Genomic DNA, 17779 nt, shown 5'->3' with positions numbered 1-17779 from the left:
CCAATGCAGGACCCTGGACAGGTGATCTTTATTCCTCTGTTCTGTCCCTCTCTTCTCATTTTCTTTTTTCTCCTTTTCCCTTATTTCCACTAAGTAGCACAAGGCGTACTGTAACACTTGCCATAATTTTTTTACATACTTAGCCAATTATTGGATATCCAGTTAGTACATTTTGGGAAATTAATGTCTATGCATGGACTTTGAGACTTATCTCGCAGTTGTTCGTTCTGTCGGGGATTTACAAATCTAAGTCACTTGTTTTCCCTCATCTGAGCAGGATGTGACAGACCCCAGGAGATTTTTCAGTCTGTTTCAAATGAAAATAAAGATTTAAGACCAGTGGGATCAGCTGAGTTGGCAATAAGTATCTCCCAAATGAGATGCTGCTTTAGAGAGAGAATAAATACTTTAAAAATGTAAAGTTTTATCTGGAATGCTGAATTTGAGCACAAGACCTAATACTAGTAGTTAGCTATTTATGTCTCCATCCTGTTAAAATGTGTTAGTGTTAAAAGTATGGTATAGCATGAAAGAGATTGAGAAAACTCTTCGTTGTCCCTGTTGAAGAGCTTGTAGTGAGTGTCTTAGTGATTTTAGGAGTGAGTCCTCTAACAACACATCAATTTCTAGGTGAATATATCCAGACTTGTGGGTTTTTAGTTTTTTAATAAAGAGAAATTTATGTTAAGCTGCCAGGCTAGTAGATATCTCAAACAATACCTTTAGTTGGCTATAAGCCCCAGATTTAGCTGAATACTCAATGTTTTGAGATTAAATCTGTTTTTAGGAGACAAAATAATTAGCTACCCAAACTTATACTTGAAAACTTTGATTCTGTTTTTGCGAATTTTGGACACAAACAAATAGGTTTGTATAACACTTCTCTTCCTGGTTCAGGAGTTAAATTCAGTTTTGTCAGTAGCATTTTAAATGGTTTGTGTGTGTTTGTTTTTTTTTTTTTTTTTTTTTTTTTAGTTATGGAACCTCCTCTTTATATTTTAGCTTTTTTTTTTTTTTTAAATATGCATTTTTATCTTTAAGTGAAATCTATGAATGGTGATTTTTGGGGGAAAGGTCATCATTGTGGTACTGTTGACCCTCAGTTTAATAATAATATTGACCCTTCCTCCCAGGAAGCAACCTGAGGAGAAGAGGACCTGTGTTCTGGAATGAGGACCTCCCTCCCATTCAAGGTTGAGAAAATCCCCCCAGCAGCCCTGTGATGACGTTAGTAACCTGCAGGAGTTGCTTGATTCATTCTGCTTCTTCAGGCTGATTTTTTTTTTTTTTTTTTATGTTTCATTTCCTGTATTCTCACATAGGTGGGCCACCTTTTCTTCTGTTGGGATAGAGTGAACACTTGCCTGTTGTATCTATCCTCTTCAGACTTGAGGTAAAAGGATTTGAACATGTTTAAATGGGCTCAAAAAAGGAAATCTCAAAAAAGGAATGCACAGGGACTGTATGTAATATCAGAAATGTCTCTTCCTCACCCTGTCCAGGGTAAAGGAGGTAGTTTCCTACAGCTGATAGACCTCTAAGATGGCTTTGGGGAGGTGTGGAGAGGGGGCAAGTGTGGTGGGGGGTGGAGAGAGAGTACTCCTGGAATGGGCTTTGAGACCCTAGGGAAGAGCTGGATTTGACAATGCAAATTATCCGGGAGCTGCCAGCTCTTTTTTTCTGGTAAGAGTCCGAGATCAGGGTGCCTACTGTCTCGTGTGGCTCTTGTACAGGAGGCTCGTCCCATATTCTGTTGTGGTTTTGGTTTTGGATAGACACGTGAGGTTGGGAGCTGTACGAGTGGCTGGGACTATGTGCGCAGACTGGCTGCATGTGGGGGCTGATATTTCATCTGATTGACCAGAAGTGCAGTTTGTCTTCAGCTTATTTAATATGGAGGATTTTTTTTTCCCCTTCCTTGCCTTTAATGCAGCTCTAAGTGGAAAGAGCACAAAGATGGAAGCTCTTCCCATCAGTTTTATCAAAGCAATGGGGTCTGTGGATGCCCTGACTTCAATCCATGCACTCAGGTAAACATCTGGTTCTTCATCAGCCACACAAATGATGGGCCATGGCAGAAATATCAACTCCAGCTTTGAAGACTGTTGACAACCTATTCTCCCCTGGCACCAGAAATGATTGTAAAGCAATTTCATTGCTAAATTGACAATACTTGCATCGGCTAGATGAATTTTTCCCTTTATTCATGTGTTTGACCTCAGGTAATTACTCTGAGTGGAATCCTTAAAAAAGAATAGATCAATGAAATTTATTTTGGCTGAACATCCATCAAATTACATGAAGCTTTGTGCTTATACTTCTATCAGGAGAAAATAGGAAAATGCTCCCTTGTATCTCTACTGTGTCTCAGTACCCTGACACTGGTCAAAAAGGGATTGAATAAGAGTGTGTGAAATAGAGATATGTGTGTATATCTATATATCATACTGTTTATTTATTGAGGAAGAGTTGAATCAGGGTTTAGTGTTTAGATTTAAATATTTTCTTAGAAGGGAGAAAAAACACAATAGAACGCTTGTGCCATATTCAAGAACAGCCTGTTTTAGCAGAGTCTGTGGAAACAATTATGCATTTACCTTATGATGACACTGGTCATGTGCCATCACAATCCTGTAATGCCATCTTCTCTGCAATTCCACAACAGACGTTTTCAGTTCTGGACAACTGGTACCATAAACCCAGGCCCATTTGTTCTCATTTTTGTATTGTGGTCATACAGATCTTTGTGATTCTTCTCCGTAGTACCACCTCCATCTTGTGGTCACATTTTTAATCCGTGGCTCTGAGTAGTGTTCAGAGAAGGAAAAATGATGGTGGGGAGGAAAAGGGCTGGGAAGGGACTGAGCTACAGAGTAATAATGTGACTTGCTTGACACATCATTGAAGATTAGTGACTGCATAACGATGGAAATAGAAAAAGGCTCCTGAGATTTAGTTCTTTCGGCATAATCCATTGAATCACAGCACTAAGGAAAGATGCTACCTAAATATTACTGGACCTTCAGAACAGGGAGCTGGTCTTAGTTACCCAAAAATAAGCAAGTTGTGACAGTACTTTGTGTGTGCTATGTAGTTCTTTTTATTTTGCTTGGTTTGTGATCTTCCTGCTGTGTCTGGCATATGCTGAACAGTTTAGATTAGAATCCCTATGATTGTACCCTTCTGGAAAAAAGGAGGTGCTTCTCTTTTGATCTCCAAAGTGCACAGTTTGGATTAAATGTCTGCTTTTGGAGGGTTTTTTTGGCTGTTTGATTTTGGGTTTTTTGGTAGGCTATCATGGATGGCCTGGTGGGAGTCAGGTCTCTGTCTTTCCCTAAACTACACCAAGGCCGGTATCCAGGGTAAGCAGTAGAGCCTGACACACACAACTCCTCTCACTGTAATTTATGATCTTTCTATCCTAGGATCTGGGGTGCATTACAAAGAACCACAACTCAGAGTTCAAAAGTATCAAGGAATGCAGATGGGAGCAAAGAATCACACAGAATTGGAATTTATGGCAACAAAAGCAGAATCCCATGCTGTGGGGAAAATGGAGGAAGATCCTGCTGTGCAAGGTGGGGGTTGCAGAAGGATGGGGCCAAGTCCAGGGTGCAGGTTCCTTTGTTGCTTTAGACAAGAATAGTGTTTGTCTTTGCTTGAAATGTATGGAAGCATGAGAAAAGGATGTCAGGAAATAAAGAGAAACCGGGGGTCATTAAAGCAAAGAAGGAAAAATGCCCAGGCGGCTCTTGCTCTGTAAGACAGGTCCAAACCGTATGAGACAAACATCTTGAAGAAGTCGCTTCAGCTTCTTGGTGCAGTGAGATATTCTTGTTTGAGTGAAAGCGTGACAGCCTGACTTCTAATGCTCTACAGAATAGCCTTGCGGACAACACCATATTATTTTGACTACAGTAATATTTGAGTAATTTGTCTCCAGAATCGGAGCCGTTTCCTGTGTGTTCCTGCCTAGTTTCTACACCTACCAGTAGGGCTGGGTTGCAGATGTTCCTACCGAAAGGAATGTTTCTCTTTTGTAATCATAGTTTTCTAAAAGTAATCCTGCAGTAGCCACCTTCCTGAGGTTCCAAATCCAGGCTGAGTTCTAAAACGACGGCGCTGGCTTTACCAGTGGTTCCCCCCGTTCCTGAGAGGCAGCTGCGCGCCTCTGCTCCCCTCGGGCCGCCGGGGGACACCTCTTCCCGATTAAAGCGGCCTCCTGGGCCGCGTCTTGGGGTGAGCTGTGAGGGGCCCGGGGGGGTGTGGGGGGGTGTTGGGATCCGCCCCGCGCCAGGAGCGCCCCCCCCCCCCCCCACCCCCCGGCTGGCGGGGAGGGGCAGCCGCCTGCTCCCCCATTGGGTGGATTTGGATCCGCAGCGCCATTGGTCGGAGCGAGCAAGAGCGTGCTACGACCAATCAGAAAGCAGGCCGGGGCGCGCGGGGAAGCTATAAAAGGTGGCCGGGCGGCAGGGCGTAGCGACGCGTGTGTCACGTCAGTCGGGGCGGCGGCTGCGGAAGAGCCTCGGGAGAGATGTCCGGCCGCGGGAAGCAGGGCGGGAAGGCGCGTGCCAAGGCGAAGTCGCGCTCGTCGCGGGCCGGGCTGCAGTTCCCCGTGGGCCGCGTCCACCGGCTGCTTCGGAAAGGGAACTACGCGGAGCGGGTGGGCGCCGGCGCGCCGGTGTACCTGGCGGCCGTGCTGGAGTACCTGACGGCCGAGATCCTGGAGCTGGCGGGCAACGCGGCCCGCGACAACAAGAAGACGCGCATCATCCCCCGGCACCTGCAGCTGGCCATCCGCAACGACGAGGAGCTCAACAAGCTGCTGGGCAAGGTGACCATCGCGCAGGGCGGGGTGCTGCCCAACATCCAGGCCGTGCTGCTGCCCAAGAAGACCGACAGCCACAAGGCAAAGAGCAAGTGAAGCAAACCCGAGGAGCACCTCAAAAGTAACCCAAAGGCTCTTTTTAGAGCCACCCACTTCCTCATAAAAGGAGCTGTAGATCTTAGCAAAAACTCCCCAAACCCTACTAGTCACTCTCCAAAATGAGATTATTATCATTCTTGGGAAAGTTAAAATGTTAGCGTTACAAGGTAACATCTTAATTACAGTTAAATAATGTGCTAGAAATAGCAACGTTTATTCCGTGTGAAAGGAAACGTTGCTCTGGTAGGGGTGGGAAAGACACAAAGTTGACGATTATTGCAAGAAGGAAACTGCAGCCCCAACGGGCTTCTGCTGTATCGGCTTAGCCCCAGGGGAAGTTGAGGTAACTCACAGATGTCTTTAAAAAACAGCCCTGCCCCCCTCCTGAGCAACCTTTTGACCTACAGACTTGTGTGGGTTGTTTTGGTGAGGTTTTTTGTTTTGTTTTGTGCTTTTTATTTATTTATTTATTTTTAATTATATATATATATATAAACCAATAGGCATTCTTAATTATTATTTTTTAATACACTTTTCTCATGGCTTTGTCTGAGCTGCCGTGCCCATTTTCTGCCTGAAGTCTGAGTGGGTTTGAGAATAATTGGTAATTCCTAAATAGGCAATTTGAGGTAAAAACGAGTTGCCAGTTTTTATTTTTGATTTTACCTTATATATAACACTAAACATTACCATAAAGTTGTTGAAATAGAAACAGAAAATCAGTGGTTATAGGTCAGTAAATGCACTTTTTATAATTATCCGCCTGAAAACATAAATTACTTGAATCATAACGTTGTACAAAAATTTTAGTACCACTGACAGTTACAATGGCAAGGGGTAACAAGCAGTTCACAGGCCTCCTTTGGCAAAACAAAGGGTTGTAGGCAACAATGAAAATGTCAGAGAATACTTGTTTTAATTCTCTGGGCTCTGACAGAAAAATACATTTATCCTGGATTTGTTTAAGTGTGATCTTGGTAAAGTGCAGATGAAGACATCCCCACCTTGCTAGCAGCCTGTCGTTGTAGTATAGCAGATACATCAGCTGCATATACTATTTTTAAGATTACTTCCAATGCAGGAATCAGTCATTGGACAGTAAAAAAAATTAGAATATTTCACAATCTGTTGTGAAAGGGGAGCCCTAACTGATAACTTGAGCAAGTTTTATTGTGTAGAAGTATAGAAAAAAAAAATCAGCTGCAGCAGTCTGTCCTCAGATAAGGATGACTCAGATTTTCACCAATCAAGCTGTATCAAAATAAAAACACTGCTGAATTATAAAGTGATAGAGCACTGATTATAGTTATGAACAGAAACCGGCTGTGTTAAGTTCTTATGCCACCTAATTTATTAAAAAAATAGATATTTCTGTAGCAGAGCATGAGGGAACCATGTCTGTATTGTGCACACTGAGCAACACAGTACGAGCTGCTATGCTGTAAAAAGTCATCTCCTCCTGGGGGACCGACAGCCCTTCACAGGACTTTAATCTGCTTCTTGCCCCGTTGCATAATGCACTAATTTAATTTCTTTTAATTATTTTGGAAGGGGTAAAGGACTTTGGACAAAGAAGCTAATTTCTAATCCATATTCAGTGCTGAAGATGAGCCTGTGTTACTTCCTCCTCTTTGAAATCAATTTGCGATTAAAATATCGATTCAAATCCCCGACTTTCAGAGCAGATTAAGAGAAGACCCTTTAAAGAATAACAATTAGTTAGTCTGGAGATTTAGCTGCCCACGTCGCGGATTTTATTTAGAAGGAAAAACAAAAGTTTCTGTCTCCCGAGGTCTACCCAGGTCCAGGACTCGGGGTTTATCGCCTCTTTTTTAACTCACCCTTTGCCTCCTCGAAGGGAAACTCTGCCGAGGGGAAGAAGAGTCTTCCTTTTCCACGCCGCTGCCAAGCGGGGGGGGCTCGGTGGCAGAAATTCGGATAAAAAGGGCCTTTTTCGCCTCCTAAGAAACACAAACTGAGCGGGGAGAAGGGACCTTTCTGGCGTGCGGCGGGGCGGGCGCTGCAGCGCACCAATCACCGCGCGGCTCCTCTCTATAAATACGAGGCCGCCGAGTTGCTCCGGGCCCAGTGGTTCCCCCCGATCCGCCAGCGCCCGGCTGCCGCCATGTCGGAGACCGCGCCCGTTGCCGCTCCCGCTGTCTCTGCTCCCGGCGCCAAGGCCGGGGCCGCCAAGAAGCCGAAGAAGGCGGCGGGCGGCTCCCGAGCCCGCAAGCCCGCGGGGCCCAGCGTCACCGAGCTGATCACCAAGGCCGTGTCCGCCTCCAAGGAGCGCAAGGGGCTCTCCCTCGCCGCCCTCAAGAAGGCGCTGGCCGCCGGCGGCTACGACGTGGAGAAGAACAACAGCCGCATCAAGCTGGGGCTCAAGAGCCTCGTCAGCAAGGGCACCCTGGTGCAGACCAAGGGCACCGGCGCTTCCGGCTCTTTCAAGCTGAATAAGAAACCGGGTGAGACAAAAGAGAAGGCAACTAAGAAAAAGCCGGCAGCCAAGCCCAAGAAGCCGGCGGCCAAGAAGCCCGCCAGCGCCGCCAAGAAGCCCAAGAAGGCGGCGGCGGTGAAGAAGAGCCCCAAGAAAGCCAAGAAGCCGGCGGCTGCCGCGGCCAAGAAGGCGGCCAAGAGCCCCAAGAAAGCCGCCAAGGCAGGTCGCCCCAAGAAAGCTGCGAAAAGCCCGGCCAAGGCGAAGGCGGTGAAGCCCAAAGCAGCCAAGCCTAAGGCGACCAAGCCCAAAGCGGCCAAGGCGAAGAAGGCGGCGCCCAAAAAGAAGTAAAACGGCTGAGAAGAACTTAGAGTTTACTCATTTAAATAAACCCAAAGGCTCTTTTAAGAGCCACCCATTTGCTCTTAAAAAGAGCTGGAACACTACGGTAACCGCAGCAGTAAAGCCAGACCTTTAAAAGGTTTTTGGGAGGAGTTTACACCGAATTAAGTTCCAGTTTTCGGAAGGTGCACGTAGGGTACAGCCTGCTGGGGCAGAGCCGCTCTTCCTTAAAGGGCCGGTGCTGCTCTACGGGCGATCGGGGAGCCCCGAGGTAGCAACGGCCGCCCCGCCCCGACTTGCCCGGCCGTGGGGGGGGGCGGGGAACGGTGGGACGGGAGGGGGGGGGGGCAGTGGGGAGCCGGGGGGGGGCGGCTCCGCGCGCGCGCCCCTTCGCTGCTCTCCCTGTGGGGGTTTAAAAGTCCCGCGCTGGGCCGGGATTGGCCCTTTCCGGATCTCCCGGCCCCGCCCCCCTTCCCCGCCCCTGAGGGCGTGACCCTCCCGCCCCTCCACACACACACTCCGCGGCCGTTCCCCGTGGGTTCCGCCGCTCGCCCGCGTACGGGAGCGGCTCAGGCCCCCTCAGCGCTGCCCGCGGGGGGAATGGATCAGGGGCGGAGGAGATGCCCCGGGTCTTGCTTTTGCCCCCCCCCCCCCCCCCCCCCGTGAAAGGGTGTCCGGCAGCGCAGCTTCCGCGGGCAGAACCGCCGCGACGGTGCAGGAGCTGTGGGGGCCCCACGCTCCGGTACTGCCGGACACCCCCAAACCCACCCCCCCGGTACGTGGCCCAGCACCGGCCGCCCCTGAAGAAAGAACCGACTCCGGCACAAGTTCGGACGTTGGTGTTCTTTACCAGAATATCCTTCATCAAGAAAAATCTTTTGTCGAGTGCGGGCAGCTACTCCACTGATCCAGCGAGTGTCGGGGGGTGGGGGGCTTAAGAGAATGTAGCAAAACAAAAAAAATCAAAAAAAAAACCCAAGCTACAAGCACGACTGGAAGTCTTGCTTCAGAAACTTGTTTTCAAAATATTTATTGGTCACTTAAAAAGAGGCAGAAATCTCAATTTTAAAGGTACAGCATAGAGAAAATGAGTTCTTAATAGCAGTTAGGATTTTCTACTGAACCTATTACGTAAGAGGAATTAAAACCTTGAGAAAATAAGAGGAGAACCTACCTTTCCCCGTGGGACTTCCGTGTTCTGAAGATGGGGAGCTGGCAGGACACCGGGACAAAGCAGCTGTTGCTTTTTAGCTATATTAAAGACCAAAGCTAAGAGGATGTACTCATTTCCAAGTTTTAAACCAACAAGTACTATAAATATATACCGAGTACAGGCTGTCAGCTGAGAGCCTTGCACTTAAGAATGGAAGTAGCAAGTACTTAACCTTCCAGGGAGGTGCAAATAAGAGTCTACTTACATACCTTCCGAGAAAAACAGTAATTCAGCCCCTGTAGTTGAAAAAATTGGTGGCTCTTAAAAGAGCCTTTGGGTTAAAACTGACAGTCCGAGACGCTCTACTTGGAGCTGGTGTACTTGGTGACGGCCTTGGTGCCCTCGGAGACGGCGTGCTTGGCCAGCTCGCCGGGCAGCAGGAGCCGCACGGCCGTCTGGATCTCCCGCGACGTGATGGTGGAGCGCTTGTTGTAGTGCGCCAGGCGCGAGGCCTCGCCGGCGATGCGCTCGAAGATGTCGTTGACGAAGGAGTTCATGATGCCCATGGCCTTGGACGAGATGCCCGTGTCGGGGTGCACCTGCTTCAGCACCTTGTACACGTAGATCGAGTAGCTCTCCTTGCGGCTCTTCTTGCGCTTCTTGTCGCCCTTCTTCTGCGTCTTGGTCACCGCCTTCTTGGAGCCCTTCTTGGGCGCGGGGGCAGATTTAGCCGGCTCAGGCATGACGACAATCCTCAGGTTGCTCTGGAGCACCGGAATGCCTGGGAATACGCTTACTCCCGTATTTATAGGGGCCGTATGCAAATCTCTGGCCTCAGCTATCAGAGCTTCTATTGGATAAAGGAACCAGTGACGTCCACCCTCGTACGAATGGCTTTGTAATTGGTCCTTTTTAAATCCCACCCTAGTATTGGTTAATAATTCGAATCCTATCAGCCAATCACAACGAGCTCTTTCAATCTCACAGTTGGGTAGCGAAGCTCCTCCTCTGCTGTCCGGCCTCGCCCAGCCCCCGGGGTCACCCCTCTCGTGCTCGGGCAGGTTTGTAACTACGAAGTGTAGTTATCGGTAATTCTCCACAAAACAAACAAACAAACAAACAAAAAAAACAAACCTTAGAGAATAACTACAAGGGGGGTTTCTTCTCTTTCTTTTCCTTCAAGACGTAGTGTACCTGCATCCATCATGTAATAGCCTGCTTTCGTGAGAGCCAGAAGTTAAATCTAAAAAGGAAAAAATACAACCAGTAAAGATACAGAGGTTCAGGAATACTAAACTTTGTTAATTGTGTTTGAAATTAATTCTTCTGGCCCACAGAACATGGCTTGTTTTTCAGGACTTTAAATGAGATTGAAGTTCTGATTTAATTTGTAAATTGAAAGAATGTGGACTTCTTTTGGGACGTATTAAAAATTGGATGAATTTTTTAATTCAAGATATTTATGGTAATAAAAATAAATCATAGATTTAAAAATGAATTATAAATTTATTGTGAATCAGAAATTCTGGCAGTCATCTTGTCAAGTTGACTTAATTGTGCAAGAAGAAAATAACATTTTTTAAACAGAGTAAAATGATTTTATGGTATTAGGAATTCTGATGTGCTAATATTTTTTTATATATAATAGGGGAAGTGGTTTTTAATATAGTGTTAGTCTGTATGTTTAGAAAAGGGTAATTTTTTTAAATTAAAATGCTATGTGGCAACATTATAAATTACAATTATGAATTAAATTATCAGCAATTTAGAACACTATAATCCACTTTTAAACGGATCAAGTTAATTTGTGATTGAATGAAGCTAGGCCTGGATAACTTGGTATCATATAGCCGGTGCTACAATGATGCTATTTCCTTTTGAAACCCTTAAAGGACATACAAAGTCTAGACTTTCTCTGTATCAGAGGAGATGGATGGCATGGGCCTATACAAGACATTTATCTGGCATAGGTAAATGCAGTTTAAGGTGGGTGAAACTGCTAAAATCACAACAAACTAATTGATCAAGGAGATTTGTAAAGATAGTGAGAGATTCTGGATACTGATGTAAACAATAAAAGGATCTTTTACCAGGCTGGTTTTTCTTCTGCTTTTATTTTTTTCTTTTACCTTGCAGTGCAGAGTTCTGGATGTACAAATAGTTCCAGCTGTGATAAAGAATAGAAGAATTTTGCTTTCGCTAAAAGTAATTAAACAATTACTTTTAATAAGTTAGGCTAAAGCTATTATTAGTACAATGATCCAAATTTTAAGAAAAGTAAAAGAATTTACTACTGGGAACAGAAAAGGGGGGAATTGATCTGAGGAAACACCAACCCAACAGCCCCCCCCCCCCCCTTGGGATGCTCACCAGATGGTCCATATCAAAGGGTGGTAACTCCTTTGCAGCGGAATGAGAAATAACAGAATGGGCCATCTCTGGTATCCCTTGTCCTTGAGATAAGAGAGGAACTGAAACCACTGAGCCCTAAAGACAAAGGAGCTGCAAATTAGCCCGGACAAGGTGTACGTGACCTCAGGACTGAGTTTGCACAGAAGTAAGGGTCAGCTAGCGAACACAGTGAAGACTACGAGCCTTCATCTGCAGACCCCTGCCCACGACCACCAGGGAGCACTGCGCAAGCGCGACGGGAGGAATTTGGGGTGGGGGGATATGTTAATGATTTCTCGGAACTGATTGTAATATTCCCTCCCTATCCTTGGAGTAGTGATGCATATGTATTAGAGTAGATGAATATGTAACCTTTTATACAATAAAAGGGAGCCGCTTTCGGCTCCAGGGCGCGCCATTGCGCCCAGTGCTGTATTCTTTGCTCCACTGATTATGTCCCCAATAATTTTTTTTTTTTTTTTTATATATATACGTGGGCTTGTTTCTCACACAGCCTATGTCCGAAATAATGCTGTCTGAAGAAAGGGAGCCAGATGAGTAAAGTGTGGGCCCTTTTTCCTTCCCAGTGAGTAATGCCTGCTTACAAGTGCATCTGCTGTGCTTAACACCTGCACTGGCGAAACAAAAGCAGCCAAAGGTGTTGAGGAGAGCGGCTTCACGCTGCCCCCGTGATGCTGTAGCCCTCTGTTTTCACCTCTGTCCCCCCCCAAGCCCAGCTCCCTCTCATCAAGAACAGGGATGGGGGGGGTGCTCACCCATCTCCATCTGTTCTAACTCCCCCACAGCTGTCAGCAGCAGCTCCATCAGCTCAGAGAAAATCTGGTAAGGCAGGAGGGATCTGTATCTACCTTTTTCAGGGGAAGAAAATAAGTACTCTCTTTTTCAGCAAAGCAGTAAGAGAAGCCAGAGTGGCCCATCTCAGAACATTTAACTCCCCACATATACTGTATACCCCATTACTTTCTTTTAACATAAACATTACCCGAAAAAGCAGTTCACTGAAAAACCTCTGCCTGATAACATGAGTTCTCTCGTGAACATATGTGAAAGTCCACAACTTGACATGCCACTCCTGGACAATGTGGCGTAGGATCTCCAGTTTTGTGTCCACAATAGCAGATAGAGGCAGTTGCTTTTGTTGCACTGCTCTGAAAGAGAAAATGTAGAATAACACAGGGCAATCTCATCAATGTAAAGTCCATTTGTCCAGAAAGCAGAGGCATTAAAAACAATTAAAAAAATACCCTAATACAAAAACCAGCTTCTGCAAACACCACCCCCCTTAATTCTTTTAAATCCGTTGATCCGTTACAGACAAAAGCAATAGTTGATCCAGGCCTGAGATATGCTTAGTTTTAACAGATTTTGTAAATATCAGCTGTGGAGTAGAAAGACATCCTCCATGAAGGAAAGGTTGCTACCGTGAACTCGGAAGCTACTGCTTGTTTTTAGGCTTCTAGCTGAAAACTGTGTTTAAAAAAACACAAAACCAAACTGCAACCCAATGAAATAATCAAACGCAAAAAGCAGAAACTGAATAATAACTGAAGGCTAGTCAGTCCTGATATAATGTGGTTGTGCATGCTGCCCCTTCACAAAAAGGTACAACCAGAGAGTGCTAAAGGCAAAATAATTGGGGATAGGAGTAGGGAGAGTGTTAGATGTTTATAAAGGGAACTCAGGTTCTCAGAAATAACTGATTGTAGAAACCTTATCAATAATGTCAGAAGAGCTGAGTTAATTGTATTGTTTAGACAGTCAGAATATAAGGAAAAGGAATCAGGACATTCATATTTCTCTCAACAGTCTAAAATAACCATGTTCACTAAAGGAAATGGACAGGAAATTCTTAATGTCTGGACACTCATCATCCATCCCACTTCAACAACAATGGGGTTTCCAGTGAATGACAAAGGCTTTGGAACATCCAAAAGAAATAATCCTTCAGAATCAGGAAACCTAAGTTTGATGGGAGGGAAGAGAGAAAAGTCTTCAAGAACAGCTCCATAACAACTCCAGGATGTCAGAACTTGAATGAGTCACCAGCCTATTTCTTGTTTCCAAATACTGGCTACCAACACGTGGGACTTTTGTCTTTTTTTTTCCCTGGTTGGTGAATCTCATCCTGGTGAACAAGCTATGCTACAAGCTGTCAGCTTTCTCATGTTCGGGTAACTGGAAGTTTCTAGAAGGCAATGGGAAGATGTAAAGGCAATGCTGCTGTTCGTGTTTAGCACTACAGCTCCTGGGTGAGCCCTGAACAGATTTTTTCCAAAAAATACTCTTTCTTATTATGAAATCTCTATTTAGAATTACTTTTTTTCTCCCTCTGCTTACTCCCTAAATGGACTTATGTTGGAGAATGGCTCAGAGACAAGGGTCCTGAGCCCACCGAGCAGCTGTACGATCAGAGCCTGTTCTAGGGGCTGATGCTGCCTCGCTGATGCTGGGCCTCACTAGGGTTTGCCTGCAGCTGCTCGCAGCTGCTGATACAGGAGGAATGTCAAGGATGCTTCGGCCTTGTGTACCGTGGTGTGTCGAAAACAGGTTGAGAGGAATTGGGAATAGTGGCCTGAGAAACTTAGTGTTATGGTAACGGCGGTCTGAGAAACATTGTGTTATGGTACTGTTGTGTATCAAAAACAAGTCAAGAGGAATTAGAAATAGTAACATGAGAAACTTAGTGTTATGAGAAGCTCGTGCTGTAAGCTAACTGCAAGTAGGTGGACCGTGCGAATACGACCTTTAGAGCTTAAGCCAATCAGCTAGTGACTAGTAGGCATAATAATTATCTTTGTCTGTATAAATATATGTACCCGGACCAATAAAGTAGATTTGATGCTCTATCACCCACATTGAACCCGTCTCGGCGTGTCGTTCTTCCGCGGCTCTGCAGACTTAAATAATAAAAATTGAACTTATGAGTAGTACCTTGGCTCCAATTATCCCACCCTATGCAGCCTCTTCAGCCAGAAATGCTGGAGGACCACTTATCTGATGAAGGAAAGTCAGTAGCAGGATAACTGTTGGAAATTCAGATTGGTTTCTGAACATAATTTCATTTTAATCTGCTCTATTATTGTATGTGCAATACAGAGAATAGAACCAAGAAGACCTAGGGGAAGTTACAGAACAACTAGACCATCAACAGAAGACACTCAGCACACCACATTCAAGGTTATTTGGAATATATTGATAATAAGACACAGCTTCCTAGAACTTGTGTTTATTTTGGAAAATTTCTAAAGTGCTTAGTGCACCTTAGAATCACAGCTGGGAAGTCTGGTTTTAAGGTTTTATGTAGCTACTGTAAACCTTTTTATGTGTTGAGACTGAAATAGTAAATGTAATCGTATTATATGCTACATAATTTACCATGTATAGCTACAAGTTTTCTAGCTTTGTAAATTACTGAGTGTTTCTATAATCTGAAGTCTTTAAAACTATTTAGACAAACAGCAAATATATGGCTCAGATTTCTGGAGCATAAAATACCTGTAATGAAAAAAACTGCAAGATGAAAGGTAAGATAGAGGGGAAGTTGCATTGCATTTTCTGAAAAAAATGACATTTGGAAACCTGAGGTTCCCAAAGCTGATTAAGGTGAAACAACTCAGTAAAATTGCAATTTATTCCCTCTGAGAGGAGATGTAGACAACAGTTTATAAAAATATTGTTTTGTGTCCTAGACCACGTGAAGAAAAAAAAAAGAAAAATAATTCATTTACTATGTATTAAGATCATGAAAATGAAAAAACACATGCTACATTTTTTAAAACACTTGAAGCAATCTAGATACTTCATGGGTACATTAACAAGAACAGAAATCAGTTCCTTTAACAGCACTTCAACCTTATAAACAGAAGAAAGCCCCGAGATTGTGCAGTTTCTTAACCTGGGAGCTAATGAATTAACCCCCGCCCCCCCCACCCCCCCAAAAAGAAGGACATATATCGTCCCCAAATAAGAAAATAAGAATTTAAGAAAGAGGATTACTAATTTATTCACCATTCGTTACAGTGTAGCGGATGTTAGTGAGCACAAAGCGCATCCCGCCGCCCGCGTCCCCCCGCCGCGGCCGGGCCCGTTGTCGGCGCGCGGCGAAATGGCGGCGGCGGCGGCGGCGCGCGGGCGGCGCGCGAAGCGGCAGCTCCCGGCCCCGCCGCCGCCATTGGCTGGATTTTGCTGCAGGCCCGCGGCCGGCGGGGGCCCGGCTGCCCCACGGGCACCGCGCGCCGCAACGACCGGGCCGGGACAGCGCGCCGTGTGCGGCGGGAAGGGGGGCGGCCGCCTCCCGGGGGTTCGCTCCCGCGGCGCGCAGGCCGAGCCGACGCCGAACGCCGCGGGGGCGGCGGCGGCTGTCGTCTTCCCGGGGCCGGGGCCCCCCTGTCGGCGGCGACGCGGAGCGTCCCCGGCCGCGGGGGGAAGGGCGCGGAGAAGAGCCCGCCCCCGCCCTGCCCCGCCGCAGTCCTCAACCAGGTCGGGCCGCCGGCAATAAAGGGAGGCGCGGGCGGCCGTTCCCGCCAGACGCGGCTTTGGGTCAGTGGAAGAGGAGAACATGTCCGGGCGCGGCAAAGGCGGGAAGGGGCTCGGCAAGGGGGGCGCCAAGCGGCACCGCAAGGTGCTGCGCGACAACATCCAGGGCATCACCAAGCCGGCCATCCGGCGCCTGGCTCGGCGCGGCGGCGTGAAGCGCATCTCGGGGCTGATCTACGAGGAGACGCGCGGCGTGCTGAAGGTGTTCCTGGAGAACGTGATCCGCGACGCCGTGACCTACACGGAGCACGCCAAGAGGAAGACGGTGACGGCCATGGACGTGGTGTACGCGCTCAAGCGCCAGGGACGCACCCTCTACGGCTTCGGCGGCTAAACTCGGTTCCTGCAATAGGTTACGCTCCTACAAAACACAAAGGCTCTTTTCAGAGCCGCCCAAGCTTTCAACAGAAGAGCCTGAGTCACTGTTTTCTTCTGCGTGTGTGTGGGTGTGCGTGTATGTGCGTGGTGCTGTTGCAGTTGAGGCGGTTGCGGTGGGGGCGGCTGGGTTGGGCTTTCGCTGCCTCTGCCCGTAGGCAGCCCCACTCGTCCTTCGCTCCCCGCTCCCGGGCTCCAACGACACTGCGTGGGGTTGAAAGGGGAACGAGCGCTCCTCTCCGCGGAGAAGAGCGAGCAACGCGTGAGAGAGCTTTGGCTTTTGGGGAAAGATTGAGGTTCTGAAGAGGTTCTTCAGCCCCCCCCCGCCCTCCTTCACCCCCATGACAGCCCCTTTCCCCTCCCAATCGCTCGCCCGCGCTGTCCCCCTTCCGAACCGGGAGGGGACTGACGGGCAGGCAAGAAAAGGCTGCTGTTGCTACAGCAGCCCCCCCCGCCATGGGCTTCACCGCGACAGGCTGAAACGGGAAGAAGCTCGTGAAATGGCGGCGCGCTCTGCTCGGCCGGTTGGGGGGGCGGGGCAAGGCGGGAAGGCGCGGGGAGGGGGGCGTGAGGAAACGGCTGAGAGCAGCCCTAGGGCCCCACCCGGGGGCCGCAGAAGAAAGAAGCCGCGGGCTCGGAGCGAAAGCGCGCGCCCGCCCTCCCTCCCCTTGTTCCCGCCGGAAGGCTGCCTCCGCTCCAGGCACCGCGCTCTGCCCCCCCTCCTCTGCCCCCCCCCCCCCCCCCCCCCCCCCGCGCCGGTAACAGAAAGGGAGACGCCTCAGAACCGTGTCTACACGCGGGGCGGGAGCTCTCGCGCCACCCGCTAGCGGGAACTCCAACCTTCCCGCCCCGCCACCGCCCCCACCCCGAGTTACGGCACCATCGGCGCTACCGCGAGCGCGGGAAGCTGCGCTGGGCACCGGCTGCCGGCGCTGAGAAGCAGGGACACAGCTCTCTCCGGTGGCCAGGTGGTGGCTCTTAAAAGAGCCTTTGGGGCTGGCGGCGGCAGGGAGGGGGCTCAGGCGCGCTCGCCGCGGATGCGTCGGGCCAGCTGGATGTCCTTGGGCATGATGGTGACGCGCTTGGCGTGGATGGCGCACAGGTTGGTGTCCTCGAAGAGCCCCACCAGGTAGGCCTCGCTCGCCTCCTGCAGCGCCATCACGGCCGAGCTCTGGAAGCGCAGGTCGGTCTTGAAGTCCTGCGCGATCTCGCGCACCAGGCGCTGGAAGGGCAGCTTGCGGATCAGCAGCTCCGTCGACTTCTGGTAGCGCCGGATCTCGCGCAGCGCCACCGTGCCGGGCCGGTACCGGTGCGGCTTCTTCACGCCGCCCGTGGCCGGCGCGCTCTTGCGGGCCGCCTTGGTGGCCAGCTGCTTGCGGGGCGCCTTCCCGCCCGTCGACTTCCGCGCCGTCTGCTTCGTGCGCGCCATGTCGCCTTCCGCCTCTCTCCTCTGCGAAAGGGATGAGAGACCCTTGCGGTCCGTCTTTATAGGGAGCGTGGCCCCGCCTTCTCGCATCTGATTCGTTGAAGAATCGAAAAATTCAGTTGGGTAATTCGAAACATCCCTCACGCAGCCTGTAGCTGAACGCGCACTCAGCCC

The 17779-nt window shown here is 48.5% G+C and overlaps 5 protein-coding genes across 5 annotated transcripts; 3 read left to right on the top strand and 2 right to left on the bottom strand.

The window, feature by feature from the left end:
• Window positions 1-4484: 4484 nt before the first annotated feature.
• LOC122153369 (histone H2A) lies at window positions 4485-4980 on the top strand. The gene has a single exon (XM_042791952.1). It carries the CDS (start codon window positions 4535-4537, stop codon window positions 4922-4924), a length of 390 nt encoding a protein of 129 aa, XP_042647886.1. The 5' UTR covers window positions 4485-4534; the 3' UTR covers window positions 4925-4980.
• Window positions 4981-7025: 2045 nt separating this feature from the next.
• LOC116962865 (histone H1) lies at window positions 7026-7779 on the top strand. The gene has a single exon (XM_032998017.2). It carries the CDS (start codon window positions 7053-7055, stop codon window positions 7710-7712), a length of 660 nt encoding a protein of 219 aa, XP_032853908.2. The 5' UTR covers window positions 7026-7052; the 3' UTR covers window positions 7713-7779.
• Window positions 7780-9167: 1388 nt separating this feature from the next.
• Window positions 9168-10060, bottom strand: LOC104356448 (histone H2B 1/2/3/4/6). Its single transcript, XM_009969630.2, has 2 exons — window positions 10051-10060; window positions 9168-9706 (listed from the first exon to the last, which is right to left on the bottom strand). Exons 1-2 carry the CDS (start codon window positions 10058-10060, stop codon window positions 9219-9221), a joined length of 498 nt encoding a protein of 165 aa, XP_009967932.2. The 3' UTR covers window positions 9168-9218.
• Window positions 10061-15354: 5294 nt separating this feature from the next.
• On the top strand, window positions 15355-16449 carry LOC122153374 (histone H4). The gene has a single exon (XM_042791959.1). The coding sequence runs from the start codon at window positions 15827-15829 to the stop codon at window positions 16136-16138; it is 312 nt and encodes a 103-aa protein (XP_042647893.1). The 5' UTR covers window positions 15355-15826; the 3' UTR covers window positions 16139-16449.
• A 717-nt stretch (window positions 16450-17166) lies between these two features.
• LOC116962867 (histone H3) lies at window positions 17167-17617 on the bottom strand. Its single transcript, XM_032998019.2, has one exon. The coding sequence runs from the start codon at window positions 17606-17608 to the stop codon at window positions 17198-17200; it is 411 nt and encodes a 136-aa protein (XP_032853910.1). The 5' UTR covers window positions 17609-17617; the 3' UTR covers window positions 17167-17197.
• Window positions 17618-17779: the final 162 nt, after the last annotated feature.

The sequence above is a fragment of the Tyto alba genome, unplaced genomic scaffold (genome assembly GCF_018691265.1).
Source record: "Tyto alba isolate M040663 unplaced genomic scaffold, T.alba_DEE_v4.0 Super-Scaffold_2, whole genome shotgun sequence".
Taxonomy (NCBI): Eukaryota; Metazoa; Chordata; class Aves; order Strigiformes; family Tytonidae; genus Tyto; species Tyto alba.
This window is presented reverse-complemented; position numbering and strand designations above follow the sequence as displayed.